Source organism: Melozone crissalis, unplaced genomic scaffold (genome assembly GCF_028551555.1).
Source record: "Melozone crissalis strain CALT ecotype California unplaced genomic scaffold, PUWL_Pcris_2 ptg000027l_1, whole genome shotgun sequence".
Lineage (NCBI taxonomy): Eukaryota > Metazoa > Chordata > Aves > Passeriformes > Passerellidae > Melozone > Melozone crissalis.
Genome location: NW_026535805.1, coordinates 10,746,752 through 10,760,896, shown reverse-complemented (window position 1 = coordinate 10,760,896; position 14,145 = coordinate 10,746,752). Strand labels below are relative to the sequence as shown.

The 14,145-nt window shown below is 36.1% G+C and overlaps 1 protein-coding gene across 1 annotated transcript in view; it reads left to right on the top strand.

The window, feature by feature from the left end:
• BABAM2 (BRISC and BRCA1 A complex member 2) overlaps window positions 1–14,145 on the top strand; it is a 161,225-nt gene that overhangs the window by 12,757 nt on the left and 134,323 nt on the right. Inside the window, exon 3 of the mRNA XM_054279124.1 lies at window positions 7,984–8,060. Coding sequence (XP_054135099.1) covers window positions 7,984–8,060 — 77 coding nt within the window. The remainder of the gene's footprint in view (window positions 1–7,983; window positions 8,061–14,145) is intronic.

Sequence of the window (14,145 nt, the reverse complement as noted above, 5' to 3'; positions counted from 1 at the left end):
TTTTGTGATGTGCTGTATGAGTATGTTTTTTCTGTGAACACTGAAAGGATATGAAACTCCAGGTGGTTGACTGTAATTTCATACTTGGTGAAGAATGGTTCTCTTTTAGAGTAAGCTAAAAGTAAAATCGCTCCCTCTCTGATTCTATTTTTCTTTCTCCAGAAATGGAGTTCATTTTAGTGAACAGTAGAAATAAAACATGTGACACGTTATTAGGTTGTAGCTCATTGCAAAATAATAGATAATTGAATGGCAGCTGTGAAAATCTGAAACATGGTTTGAATCTGTCAGGAGGGGAGGGAGATGAAGTAAATCCAAAGGATGCATCTGCCACTCCCTCATACTCTTCACTAAAAATTTGCTTATGAGTTCCAAGAATTTGGGGTACAGCTGGTCTTCCAGTATAATGAAAGAGTGCCTTTTCCTTGTGTGAACATGTGACAGTTTATGATACTGGAAATTCACTAGTTTATTTACCTAAACATACTATACTAGATATGTGTATGTTATTAGTGTTGTTCCATCACAATTGTCTTTATTTCTGTTCAATTTTTGATCATTCCCTCATTAAAATTTCCATTTTCTGTTTCTATTTCATTCTTTTGAGGCATGTGTGTGCCATGTGTAGTCTTTAAAGAGAATTACATGCAATTACCAGAGTATAAAAGATCTTGCTTACAAAGGAAATCAGTTTGATTATCAACGTTTCTAAAGCATGTTTGTAAAATATGTTTTGTTGAAAACTTTGTCAATGTGTAATTATTTTTCTTAATTAGTATCATCATTAACTCCCTGAGACCCAGTAATAATGATCTCCCACCCTAAACTACAGAGATTTTATGAATGGAAAGTTCTGAGATAGTTTCAGAGTTTTTCTTTCAAGTCATCTTGCAAGTACAGTAGATGTGGTACTTCACATTTCTTTTTTGTGATAGCACCTTCCAACCTGTCCTGCTATGGTGGCTGGAAAAGAGCTGTTCTAAATTCAACTTTACTAGGCTAAATAAACAGGGAGTTTGGTACTAAAAAAATCCCAGAATCGTGAGAAGTTTGTGTGTGTTTTAATTTAATATAGAAGTTTTCTGAGAGGATTTCAAAATATATATATATATATATAGGTGTGTTTCCTCTGTTTCCCTCAGAGAGACTGGGCTGGACATCTCCCTCCAGCAGAGGCAGCCGTGTTTTGGTGACTGCAGAACTGCTGCCACAAGACTCAGGCAGCTCTGAAGGAGATTTGTAGTTCTACAAGTCCCAGAGCTCTCCCCACCTGTAACATCTGCTTTGGCAAACTCTCACTCATATTAAGAAAATCTATGTTTTCTGTTAATATACAAGTGCTGTATTTATTTTACTAAGATAGGCATAAGAACCTTTTATATAATGTTTCTAGTGAAAGCTGGCAGCTGAATTGATTTTAAGTAGTTATTTGAACTTATCTTTTAAAAATACAAATCTTCCTATAAGTGCAGAAGGGAAATGAGGGGTTGTTTTTCTGGTATATATGTTCTGCCTCACATCCCACTGCTCTCTAAAAGTTCCAGTTAGTGCAATAAACTTCTTACAAGAAAATGTAAACGTATGTAAAGGAAAATCAGCATTTAGAGTAGAAGAAGGTTTTATTGAAGATATCGTTGACATATCTGGAGACACTTTGGAATTTCCCAGATAATAACTGTGGCTTGAAATGTTGTTGCAATTACAGACTATCACCTATGCTATCAGGATTCAAAAACAGCATCATAATTGTTATTGCAATGCCAGAAGTAGTCTTTGTCTATAGTTTAATTTTATACTAAGTTTGAAGAAACTGGATAGGGTACAAATGAATTTTCTGAAAACAGTGGGTTTATCTACTTGGATTTTTTTAAAATAATTAACAGTTGACTTTTGCTTTTTAATATTTTAATTAAGAGATGCATTTAAGTAGTGATTTAATGTAACTGTGTTTTAATTTCCCAAAAGTAATGCTGTGAGTCTTTTAAGAGCAAGTCCCTCTTTCTCTAGTATGCGTAATATACATGTCTATATATGAAGGGAAACTGAAGGTGGAAGTTGGTTGACTAGTCCATCTCTCCCATTTCAAATTTTGCCTGGTTGACATAATTTTAGTCGGATCTGTTTGTTTTCAGGAGCAGCTGATTAATACTCTAAATACTGTGCAGGAGCCTGTAAAGCTTTGTGCAATGCTGCAGGGAGGTTCCGCCTGATACAAGGTTTGGGCATCAGTGTCAATGCTCTAAAAAGTGATTTTCACCATTTTTCTGTTTCCTGATCTTGCAGAAAACCTGTCACCTGCTGGCCTTCCTTTTATTCACCTCCATCCTCCACACACTTTAATTATTCTTAATGCCTCTGTACATGGCATACCCATCTGTTGTGAGTTCTGCAATTAAGTCTTAATTAAATGGGATTAAATACTGTGTCTTCAAGGAACATTGGAGCAGATTTCCATCTACAAAAATTGGAGGAAATAAAAGTCTGAAGGCATCGACAAAGACTGTTCTACTAGATTTGAACATTGAGGTGCTTTTCTTAAAAAATGCCATGAAAGAGTTTTGGGTGGAATTTTGTGTTTACTGCCTCTTATTGGTAACAAACAAACAACCTGTCTTTGCCTCTGAACTGCATTTGAGTCCTGCTGGCAAAACCTTCAGTCTCTGGAACTTTGATTGAACTGTGTCTCGCCATTCCTAAAATAATATTCATTCTTAGCCTCTTGTATTATGAAAGTAACTTGACCTCCTTTTCCCATAACAGTATCTTTGTACAACAGGAACAGTTGGAAGTATATTGTAGGTATGGTGGGAGGGGTTGGGAATGCAACCAGTGGTCAGAACTGACTTTGTGATGTTGCTTATTATTTGTATGTGTGTGTTGGTTTTTAGCTGTGTTCTCCATTGAGGTGTTTCTAACAAAATGTGAAGCTCTTTTGGCTTTTACACCAAGAGTCTGGTGAACAAAAACCAGTTGTTTGTTTTCCAATGAAGTACTGATCCTCAAGAACAGCAAGTGTAGCAGCCTAAGCATCATGAGATTAAGGAAGCTTTTGCATCTCTGACTATTCAGGTTAGGCAGTGGCAATATTAAGTTCCTGAAATTATGGAGGCTAAAATTCTTAGTCTAATTTGACCTTGCTATTGTACAGTAAAATTCACTGATTCAAGATGATTTGTCTTCTGATAGTAAAGGCAGTAAAGCTGTGTGATGTATGAAGGAAGAATGACTAAATGCATTGCATACTTTTTAATCAGTAAAAATGATAGTCATCAGATAAATCTTACATGACTATTTGGGCTTACACCTCTACCACAAATTAAAAAAAAGAAGAAATAAAAAGAAGATTACTCATTTTCCTGTAGAGCTATTGGACTTCTGTTGGCAGTTCTGAATGTTTGCTATAGTTTTATATAGTTCTAAGCAGGCGATTTTAGGAGTGGCGTAAAAAACAAGCCTCTGACAGGAATTTTGGGATATAAATTGGTGGTTTGGAGAGAGGTCTTGGTGGGTTTGGGTTTTTGTGGTTTTTTTAAAAGTCTTTGGATAGAATAGCCATCCACCTCCTGACTTTAGTGATTAAGGTGATAAACACTTGTGCTTTTGTTTCGTTGCAATCCCTTCAGTTGTCACAGAACATAATTTTGGATAAGAACTTACCAGAGTCCAAATAATTTAAAACTGCTTCTCTTGTGAGTGCTTTCAAGTGATGATTTTAGAAAACTAGTTGATGAGAAGATGGTTTTGAAATCTAGGGTTATCAGAGTGGCTTCAATCCTGTAAATTATCAAAAAAGGCGGGGGAATATAGCTTAAACAGAACTTGTGTCAGTTCAACAAAATAGTCAATCACAAACATTCTGTGATAAGAGGAAATGTTGCTGTTAAACTCAAGTGGAACTGCATTCTTAAAGGCTTTTAGGATACTCTGATCCATTTAGGAGAAAAACACATTGTACTATACCTGTTGTTGTAGACCGAGGCCTTATTCCGAGCAGCAAAACTGAGTGACTTTCCTGGTTTGTATTGTTATTATTGTTGTTGCTGTTTTGTTTGGATATTCTTTTTTATTTCCTTCTGTGACTGGTAAAGAATTCAGAACACTTATAACTAAGCATCTGGTGCTGACAGTGACTTTGAATAAGAACGAGTTTCGTTTACCTGTGTTGTATTAACTGTGAAAGAAACCTGTTCCCTATAATCACAGACAACCTGTAAGGTGCATCAAACACTCAATGAAGGAATGTTCTACTTGTCTCCTACTTGGAATAATTACTTCATCAGGATGTAATGTATCTCAGTTTGAGTTTAATCTGCTGTATCGGCTCAAGAAACTTAGCTAAAATTTGATGTGAAAGGGAACAAGCTGTATTCAGCTGTAGTTGCTGCAACCTCAGTTCCATCTACCAATTTCCAACCATAAGTCTCAGCACAGACCTTTGAATAGGGAAATATGATTTTAAGCAATACACTTCACGATATTCCTTGGTTCCATAAACTTCCCAGGTTGATGATACTTTGATTTTTTTAATAGGGAAACCATTGTGGGACATCTTGTGGTATAGCATTAATCATCTTATGAAGACTAAGATGTATCACTGCTCTGAGCATCAGAGCATTCATTCTCACTTCAGTGGCTTTCTTATGTAAAATATTTATATTACTTAGATAAATAAATGCAAACCAGTGTAATACTTTTCCATGAATAAAGAGGGAGATAGCACACACATATATGATGAGATAGAGCCAGCTTATGACATTAATTTTCAGCACCAGGTATTATTGTTCTATATGTCCCTCTAAAGAAAAGACTCAAATAATCTTTAAAATACTTAGTTACAAGTCATTCATTTTCAAATGTTACTTTTGTGTGGAGCACATTAAGGAAAAGGATCACATTTCCAAAAAACAAAAGTCTTACATTTTGGAGAAGACAGAGGTCATGTTTCAGGGTCAGACATGTATCTAATTTTGAGAGGTTCTGTGTGTTAAGGAAATTCAGGCAGGAGATAATGTCCATAGTCAGGCCATTACTTGGGGCTTTCTGTTGAAATGAGGTCACACATCGACTCCTTCATGTACCAAAGTTTTGGTTTGCCTTAGGAGTTTTGTTCTTTTGCTGTTTATTCTAAAAAGAAACTGCCTCCTTTCAAATGGATGTATATAATATTTCTGCTTGGTTGCTTTGCCTATTGCAGTTATTGAAGTCTCTTGTGCAGCCCAGCCAGAGCAATTTGGGGGGGAAAAAATGTTAATACTGTCACTTTCTATCATTTCTAGACCAATAAAATTAAAAACATCTCTAGTACAATATAATAATATAGGAAAAGCACTTAGTATTGCTTTTAGGGACATTTACCATGAAATAAAGCTTTTATTTTAATGTTAAAGAATATTATACTTTCCGTAAGTATTTCCAAATGGCCCATTGTGCTAAAAGAATAGATTGCAGGGTATTTGCAGGTTCAGAAATTTTTGTGTCTGTTGAAAAGCTAACAACAGTGTAATTTTGATGGTATTTGAGAAATGTCTCAGACTGTGACCCGTGATGCTTTGAAAGAAATTTTCATTAAATATTAAATGATGTTGCAGAGATATTTTCGAACTTGAAAAGGGTTTTTTATGGTGCGCTTTTTTTTTTGTATGCTTCCTAGAATTGGCCTAATACCTGTTGTACGCCATAGAAATTATTTGGAAGTAGCTGATAATGTCAGTATAGCTGTTAAATTCATCCACAGCCATTAAAATGCCCTAACGGTGGGCACTCCCATTTTGCTGTTCTCACCTATTAAAAAGTGCATCTTGGAAAAGAATTATATTCTCTTTTTTCTGTGGTACTAGGGATCCAATATTTTGTATTCTTAAGTTGATTTTACTCCCAATGAGGCTGGTGATGCTCACTTTTTTTCAATAAGCCCTACCTAGGTGTAATTTAAAGATAAATAGTACAACCATTAAATCAAAATATATTTCAGCTTTGGTCTTTTTGTCTTACATGCTGTATTCCCTTTCAAATTTGCATCATCAGCAGGTTTCACAAAGCATCATTTCTTTTCCATCATCAGTCTTTCAATAAAATGTGAAGTATTATTCCAGCAGAAGAAAACCAAGTCAGGTCATTCTTCCTGGATGAAGCAAGATGTAAACTAATCCTTTTTTGAAACTTGCTTTCCGTTCAAGTCTGCACATACCTGATAGTAGATAATTTATATCTAAATTATGTCTTTCTAGATTGTTTCTCATGATACTCTCACAAGATGTTGCAAAAACCTTTCTAAGGCAAAGACAGGACAAGATAGATGTGTTTCTTCCTTTTGATTTGAAAGGACAGTTATCTAATTTCTGTGGTGATACTGAAAAAATATGGTGTATTCTTGCTGAATCAGTGTAGGCTGTTAACTGAATGTGGCTCTTAATTGTATCTGCCTTAGATTCTAGCTGCACATAAGTGGTTTGCTATGTTTTCTAGTATTTTTTGTGGAAACACCATTTAAATGAATTGATCTGTAGTTTCATGGTTGCTTCTTTTTGAGGTAGCTACATGCAGGCACAAATTTGACTGTAGTAAGTGTAGCTCACTGGATAGAAACAGTCTGAAGTTAGTGCATATGGTTTTTGTAACTTGCAAGTGGAAAGAAGAAAAGAGACTGTAGAGCCAGGACTTTAGAGAAATGGCTCTCTGAACTATTTTGAGTATGTGAGTGACGATTAAGGTTGTTCCATTTACCCTGTTGCCTTTTGTGCAGTGGGAGAGATAGAGCTGCAGGAGTTATGATGTTTTTTCTGAGGTAGGATAAGAATTTTTGACAATTTTCTGGCCTACCCATCTTACTGCGTTTGGTTGTGTGTTAAGCCCAGTAAATGTGGGTTTTATTTCAATATGTTGTCAGTGGTGTGTGTTAGAGCTCTACCAGTGATCTGATATATAAGTTTAGTCAAGTTATTTTATTTTGTCTACCCTTTTTATCACTCACTCTTTTTCCTAGAGATGACCAGTATGGCTTTGATTTTTAGGTGGCTTGCAAAAATTGTGCTGGGGCTATGAACAGTTCCCATTAATGTTAGGCTGGAAAGAAGATTCAGGGCTATTAAGATCCCTAAAAACATAAAGCAATGAACTTCTAAGGGCTTCCAGTGTTTTTTTCTCCTGGTACTCATCATATACCCAGCAGCCCACAGCAGAGAGACCATTCCTGCCAGTGAAACAATGTATGTCCCTGTTTCTTCTTTTGCAGCTGAGATTTTGAGATTTTTTTTGTGTGAATTTTGGTCTATGACTTAGAGGCTATGAAGAAGTTGATCATCTCTGACCTAAGCACTAAACAGTTTTCCAGTGACTTTTCTATTCATGAAGTGCTTACTTACCACCATGAGCCCCAGCTGCTTTTCCAGTGCTCCAGATAAACAGGAGAGTCACAGACCAAAAAGATAAAATGTTATTATAGCCTCAGGTAGCTGATTCTGCAACTTGCCCTCTTGAAGGCTACTGTGAGATTTTTCCTCAAGGGAAAATTTTAATGTTATAATAGGTAAAAAATTAATAAATGTTGGTGGCTTAAAATTAAGATTGATCCCAGTTATATGGGTGGCAGGGACAGGGAACAGGTAGCCATGTTGCTGTGGCATACAGAGTTGTGATTTGCAAAATTGTATACAAAGTGGAGAACTTGATGGCTTTAACTGACTAATTGGGAGCATTCTGATTACACATTCAAATAGAACATTTTGCATGTTTGTTTTCTTTTTAAAATGGGAGAGAGTTGACACAAATCCTGACATTTCTAATGCTGTGGTGAGAACTGCTGAACAAAAGAGAATGGGCCTCCTGCATCTTTCTCACTTCTTCTTCTTTCTCAGAATCATAAGGATGAGTATTTCTAGTAGTCACAATATCTTTGCTATTAATCATTTGTATCCTGCAGAATAATGTGTTTGCTACCATCTGTGATGCTTAGCACATTCTTTCTTCTCTTATCTTCCTTTTTAGCTGTACATCCTTGACCCCTGGACCCAGCTGTGATCGTTTTAAACTGCATATCCCTTATGCAGGAGAAACACTCAAATGTAAGTTAAAAAAATCTTACAGCTGCATTTTGGCTTTTCTTTCAGTGTTCCATGTCCCACTAATTTTCCAGTGTGTCTGTCTAACTTTGTGAGTACTGAGATACATGTCTTTGTTGTTTTCTCTTAAAGTTTCAGTTCCAAGAACACACAACCATCAGGAACATGCAATATTTAAGATAAGTTTAAAGGCTTCTGTGAGACTACAGTTTTGAAAAATTAGTTTTAAAAGCCAAAAGTCACAACCTGATATTTCTAATAAAATGTTATGACTAAGATAATCTCATGACCATTTTTAGATTAATTTATACGTTGTATATGTTTTGTGTTGTTTCTTTTTGTCTCTTTTAGGAATAATTCTTTATTAAGCTCCAACAAAAGATGTTAGTCTGCTATTTTATTAGTTATCTTTAAACAATGACTGGTATAATTACCCAGATCAGGGAAAAGTGAATTTGATTTCTCTGATTTAGTGGTATTGTTAAATCATCTTTATGCTTAGAGAACCTGTAGACAACTAGTTCATTTGCCCAGTCGTAATGTGTGTTCTGTTTGTCTTAGTTTGTGGTTTTTTTCAAAGGTTTAAAATAAAATTTACTTTTGTATATTTTTAGAAGGTAACATTTTCTAAACACTTGAACTGCTGAAAAATGGTTGTGTTGTTTTTATCTCCAACAAATAAAAAATGAGAGAGGATGAAGACTTTCAGATAAAGTAAAATTAAAGCCTTGGCATTTATAGTTTTAGGACAACTCTGGTAAAGCCATGCCTAGAGTACTATGTCCAGTTCTGGTCTGTCTGTTACCAGAGCAACATGTACAAATGTAGGGGGATAGAATATAAGAAAATAAAGATAGTGTAAAAAGTAATCTCACCCCTAAGGAGTTGCAGCTGGGCCAATTATCAAAGATTAGGAATAGGCCTGACTTTAACAGGCCACAGCTGTGACCAATGAGAAGAGTGCTGTAAAAGAGTGGGGTGGCTGGCTGAGGAAGAACTGGAGTTGTTGGCTATTTTGTGAAGAAAGAGTCAGTGCTCTGAGGAGCTGTTGATGAGAAACACCAAGAAGGTATGGAACTTTTGTGATGAGGCAACAGTCTGGAACCCCTGCAATAAGATGGCAACAGACATACTGTAATAACTACAGCAAAAGACTACAAAGATGATCAAGAGCTGGAGGATTTGTTGTATGAGAAGAGGCCACTATAACTGAGGCTTCTTAAGAAAAGAAGGCTCAGGCCAAATTGCACCAATGTTTATGAATACCTGATGGGGATTAATGAAGAAGCCTGGCTCTTTTCAGTGGTGGTCACTGAAGGGAAATGGTCACAAACTGAAATGTAGAAAATTCCATTCAAACACAATAAAAACTCTTTTGCAAGGGTGGTCAAAAAGTAGAACAGCTTGTGCTCAGAGCTTGTGTAGTTTCTGTATCTCCATCTTTGGGGCAGTACACAACACAGCTGGGTGTGATCCTGAAGAATCTCCCCTGTTTGCCCTGCTCTGAGCTGAGGGATCAGACTAGGCAGTCTCCAGTGGTGCTGTCCAGCCCTAGCTATCCTGTGAGTCTGGGAAAGTATGCTGAGTGGAGGAGCAGGTACTTGGTGTGAACAGAAATGGTAAGCATTTAAAACACTGCTTTGGTAGTATCCATTTAGACTGCACCATTTAGACTGCACATGCTGTAGCTTCCAAGGCATTTTATGTATTAAGAATTTTATTGTATTCATTCTGCAGCTTTTTTTCTTTGGTGTTTTTTTTTACAATATGTCATGCACTGGAATGCATTATCCTTTATGAACGGAAACCAACAAAATTAAGCTTCTTATGTTCTAGAAGTACATTAAAGCTTCCATTTGTCACTTGTAAGGAAAGTTGTCTTTCCTATAAGTTGATCTGGAAGCTTACTTAGCCAGGCTCATGTATCAGCCTACTGTAGCTATTTTGACTTTTCTATATATATGGAATTATGGCTCAAGAGGATTACCAATTATTTTTTCTCACTGAATAAAATTGGAAGATTTAAGTCCTAGCTAGTAAGTTATTTTAAGACAAAAGAAGTGGTTCTGCATTCAGAAGTCTTGTGAGTAGTAGCTGTATTGTATGAAGCCAGCTGCCCTCCCAGGTAGAACTTTTATTTTAAAAATTGTTAAAATGTATAGTAAACTTAACCTGTTGAGTATTGATGTGTTCTGCAATGTGTAGTAGATTCCACTTGAATCTTGTTTGATGACCATGAGCAAGTCAAAATATGTTTCACTGAATGGCATGTTTTATAGAGTGGTATCATGTTCTGTGGGACGATCGTATCTTATACAGGGCCATGTTTGTACGTTCTGAGAGATGTCTTATTTCAAGTAAAGGCTGAAGCTGTTCCTGATTCATAAAGGAAAATGGATAGACTAAAATGCCCATATGCAAGTGCACATACATAAAGACTATATTCATATATTAAATGACTGTAGTCCAGTTAAAGTACCTAGAAATATGATTATGGAATATGTGTTAAGTTAAATTTCAGTGTCAAGAAATCTGGGGTTTTTTTCTCCAGTGTTCTTATATTTCTTATATCATGTACACAATTAAACAAAAAAAAAAAGCCTTCAGAGCATGTTATGTATTTTAACAAAGACAACTGAAAATGCTGTAAATAAGTGTATCTTTTTCAGAGGTGTCTAATAATAGCTGTGAATTCAAGAAATAATAATCCTCCACATTTCAGTGTTACATGTTTGAAAATGCTGTGAATCATTAAGTCTCACAGCATGTGGAATAAATAGTGATGTGTGCAGATTCAAGAAAGCTTTAATAATTTTGTGTTTAGATCTGTAACGATGGCAGGGGAAGACAGCCATAGTGTGCAAACAGAGATGTTTAGATATTTTATTGTAGGCTGTTGCTAGATATGTTATCTTTCAAGGGCAGAATATTTCTGCAAAGGAAAATTGCGAAATCTGCGAGAATAAAAAAGATTGGCTGAATGCATTCAGGATCTCCAGTGTACGGGCTCAGATGTGGTACCAAATAGAGGCTGAAGTGTGTAGTTCCTTTGTGGTTTGTCTTACATCCTCTTTGCAACAGATTAGGTCTTTGCATATCATCAATCATAACCGCTGCCACTGCACAGGACCCTTGTAGCAACGCCACTGTGTTGGAAACTGTTGGTGTGCAGCTTTAGGGAAGTGTAACTGCACAGTGCAATCCTGTTTTCCAAAAGACCAGAAAGTTCACAGCTTCTCAAAAAAGGAGAAAGTGCGCTTGCAGGCAAGGCTAACTGCCTGTAGTGTAAAATAATTGTTTTGTAAACTTTGCTAGGAGCAAACATGTTGTGATTTCAGAGTGGCTTGTTGGCTGTGTAATGTGGCTTGTGGCTTTTTTAAGATGTCACGTTCACCTTACTTTTGCATGTATGAAGAGCTGCTGGAATGTTACTGAAGAGTAATGAATGTCTGAGGAGTTACTCAGCTCCAGCCAGGGACCTTGGAGATACCCACAGTTTTATACTGGAGAAAATACTATGCCAGTGTTCAAGATAAACTAGTTTGTCATACTAATTGTCTTCTATTGCACTTCAAGTCATGCTTTCAGGGAGGCACTTTTATTTTCTTCTGTAAGGGAAATAATTTTGTTTATTTTTTTTCATAGTGGGAATATTTAGAAAACTTGAGCTTAATCTTCCTTGACTGTCAGTTGAAATCTGAGATAGCTATATTGTTTTTATTAGTTCATCCAGTACTCAGTGTTGTTGCATGAAACTCCATGTTTTTCTCTGTATTAGAGTTTTTCAGAGTTCTTATTTGGAGTTTTAATTTCAGGAAGACTGTCTGGAATACTGTGTAAGAGATTGAATCTGTGTTTCTGGAACAAAACTTACTTTGTGTAGTGTGCAGAGGTATCCCTTATTGCTAACTGGACCACAGTATCTGCTTAGAAAAGTTCAGTATCCTTTTTGATGAGGTATTTGTGTATTTTGAAGTGAAGTGTTCCATAACTCTTACAGATATTTCAGTCTTAGTTGATAAAACATCAATGCAGATATTAGCAGAAATTGTCAGAATAAGCGGTTATAAGCTGCAATAGCCTTTATAATTAAAACATGTCATTTAGAATCAAATTATGATTTTTTTTGCAGAAATCCTTGGAATATCTTGGGTTTGGTTTTTCTTTTCCACTCAAGCTTTCATTACTGCTTGGTAGGGAATCTGACCTTTCTTTTTGCTTTTGCTCTTCACATTTTCTTTTTCAGGCACTGATGCCTCCTTCCCTCTCTGACCTTGAGTGCTGTCATCTGGAATTTCACAGTGATTAAACAATGAGTTGCCCTTGCAATGCTACTGTTCTCTGTGGCCTCTTGAACTCTAGTATTTTCATCTTCTGTCTGATTTTCACTGTTTTTATGTGAATAGATTATGGCTCTGGGTTCTACTGCCACCATATTGGTTTCCTTGATCCTGAAGAACATTTCTTTTGTCTCATTTGAAGCGTAGTTTTTAATTTTTTTTGCTTCTGATTTTTGTTTGTTGGATTATTACTTTTTGGTTGTGGGCCTTAAAGGAGGAAATCAATCTTGATGCCGAACCAGTCTAAGAATATTGTCCATAATACGTGGCACCAAATTTCCACTTTTTTAATTCCTGTGATGGAGCTCTTTCAGTAATTTCATCCAGTCGTCTTGTGGATTTCTATTTTAAGGAAGTAATTAAGAACAAACAGATAAATGTAGAGAACAGCCCGACCTCCTTATTGCCCCTTTAAAGGCCACTTTGCCAAGTAATCTGCTAAACACTTGTTTATTGTGCCAATAAAGAATTGTAAAAATGAATTTTGCAGTTATGTAAGATCTCAGATTCTCATAAGTGTGTTGCTGCAATGCATGTGTTAGTGTTTTTTGCACCATTAGGTTATTTTACACAGGCTGTATTTAGGTTGAGGCTCTTTCAAGGACTGCCTGGTTGCTGTAATTCAGATTATACTTACTTAGGTGTTGTCCTTACCTGTGTGATAAATGTCTTTTTTTAGGGTCATGGAATTTACCAAAGATTTTTCCAGGCAATATGTTTTCTGAAGTTTGGCTGAGTCTTGCTTTACATGGCAGGAATAATAAATCTTTTTCTGTCAGTAACCTGTTTGTTAACTAATGACTGTACCTAATAAGAGTGTGAAGAGAGACTCTAATCTTATACTTATTTCTTCTTTGTATTCAAAGTTTACAACAGTATTTCCCCCTTTAAAAATATCACTTTCCTCTCACTTGGGTTCTTTGTTCACTTTTTCTTATGTTCTAGACTTCTCTTGAGCAAGTAAATTACAGAAGATTTTGCAATTGTAAGTCCTAGTGTATTTCTTCATCAAGAGAAGTGATCTTAGAAGTATCTATGTACAAGTGTGGACTTAGAGAGCATTAAAACATTTTATGTTAGGCCTCCACAGTGGTATTGCCATAATGCCTTGCTACCTTGCTCTTTCTTCCTTTTTTTACCTGTTTGGGCTGCACATACTGGTGATGGTCTCAGGTCCATTTGCTTGAATCTATTTATGCTTTGCCTTCACCTTTCCTTTTCTCACCTACCCAGTGTTTGTGTTTTAATTTCTTCAGTGTTGCCTGGCTTTAATTTCTACCAGTATCTTATCCTATCTTGAATTATCTTTTGTTCTCATCTTTGCCCACTTCAATTCTAGTACTAAGATTTCTGAGAAAGCAGTTGCCCAGCTGCAGAACTGCAAGTTACTGAGATTGTCTTGATGCCTTCTTGCTCAGCTTGGGATCCAGTTTACTTAATTATATTCTATTTTTACAGTTTTTCCCACTTTACAAAATAACAGACTTTCTCTAGTCCTACAGCTCTTTTTTTTTCTCATTCAGCAACATTTGTCAGTTGAAGTTAAAGAAAAAAATGACCCACACCTGCACCCCTTTATCCAAGAATGGAAATAACATCCTGCAAATTCATCATATATATATATATTTCTTCTGTTGGAAAAGTGGGACTTGATTCACTAACCTAACTAGAGGTGTCTTATTTCTGAGGTTCCCAAGGATACTTTGCTTGGCCTTTCCAGCTTCTGACCCATAGGGCGCTGATCTCTC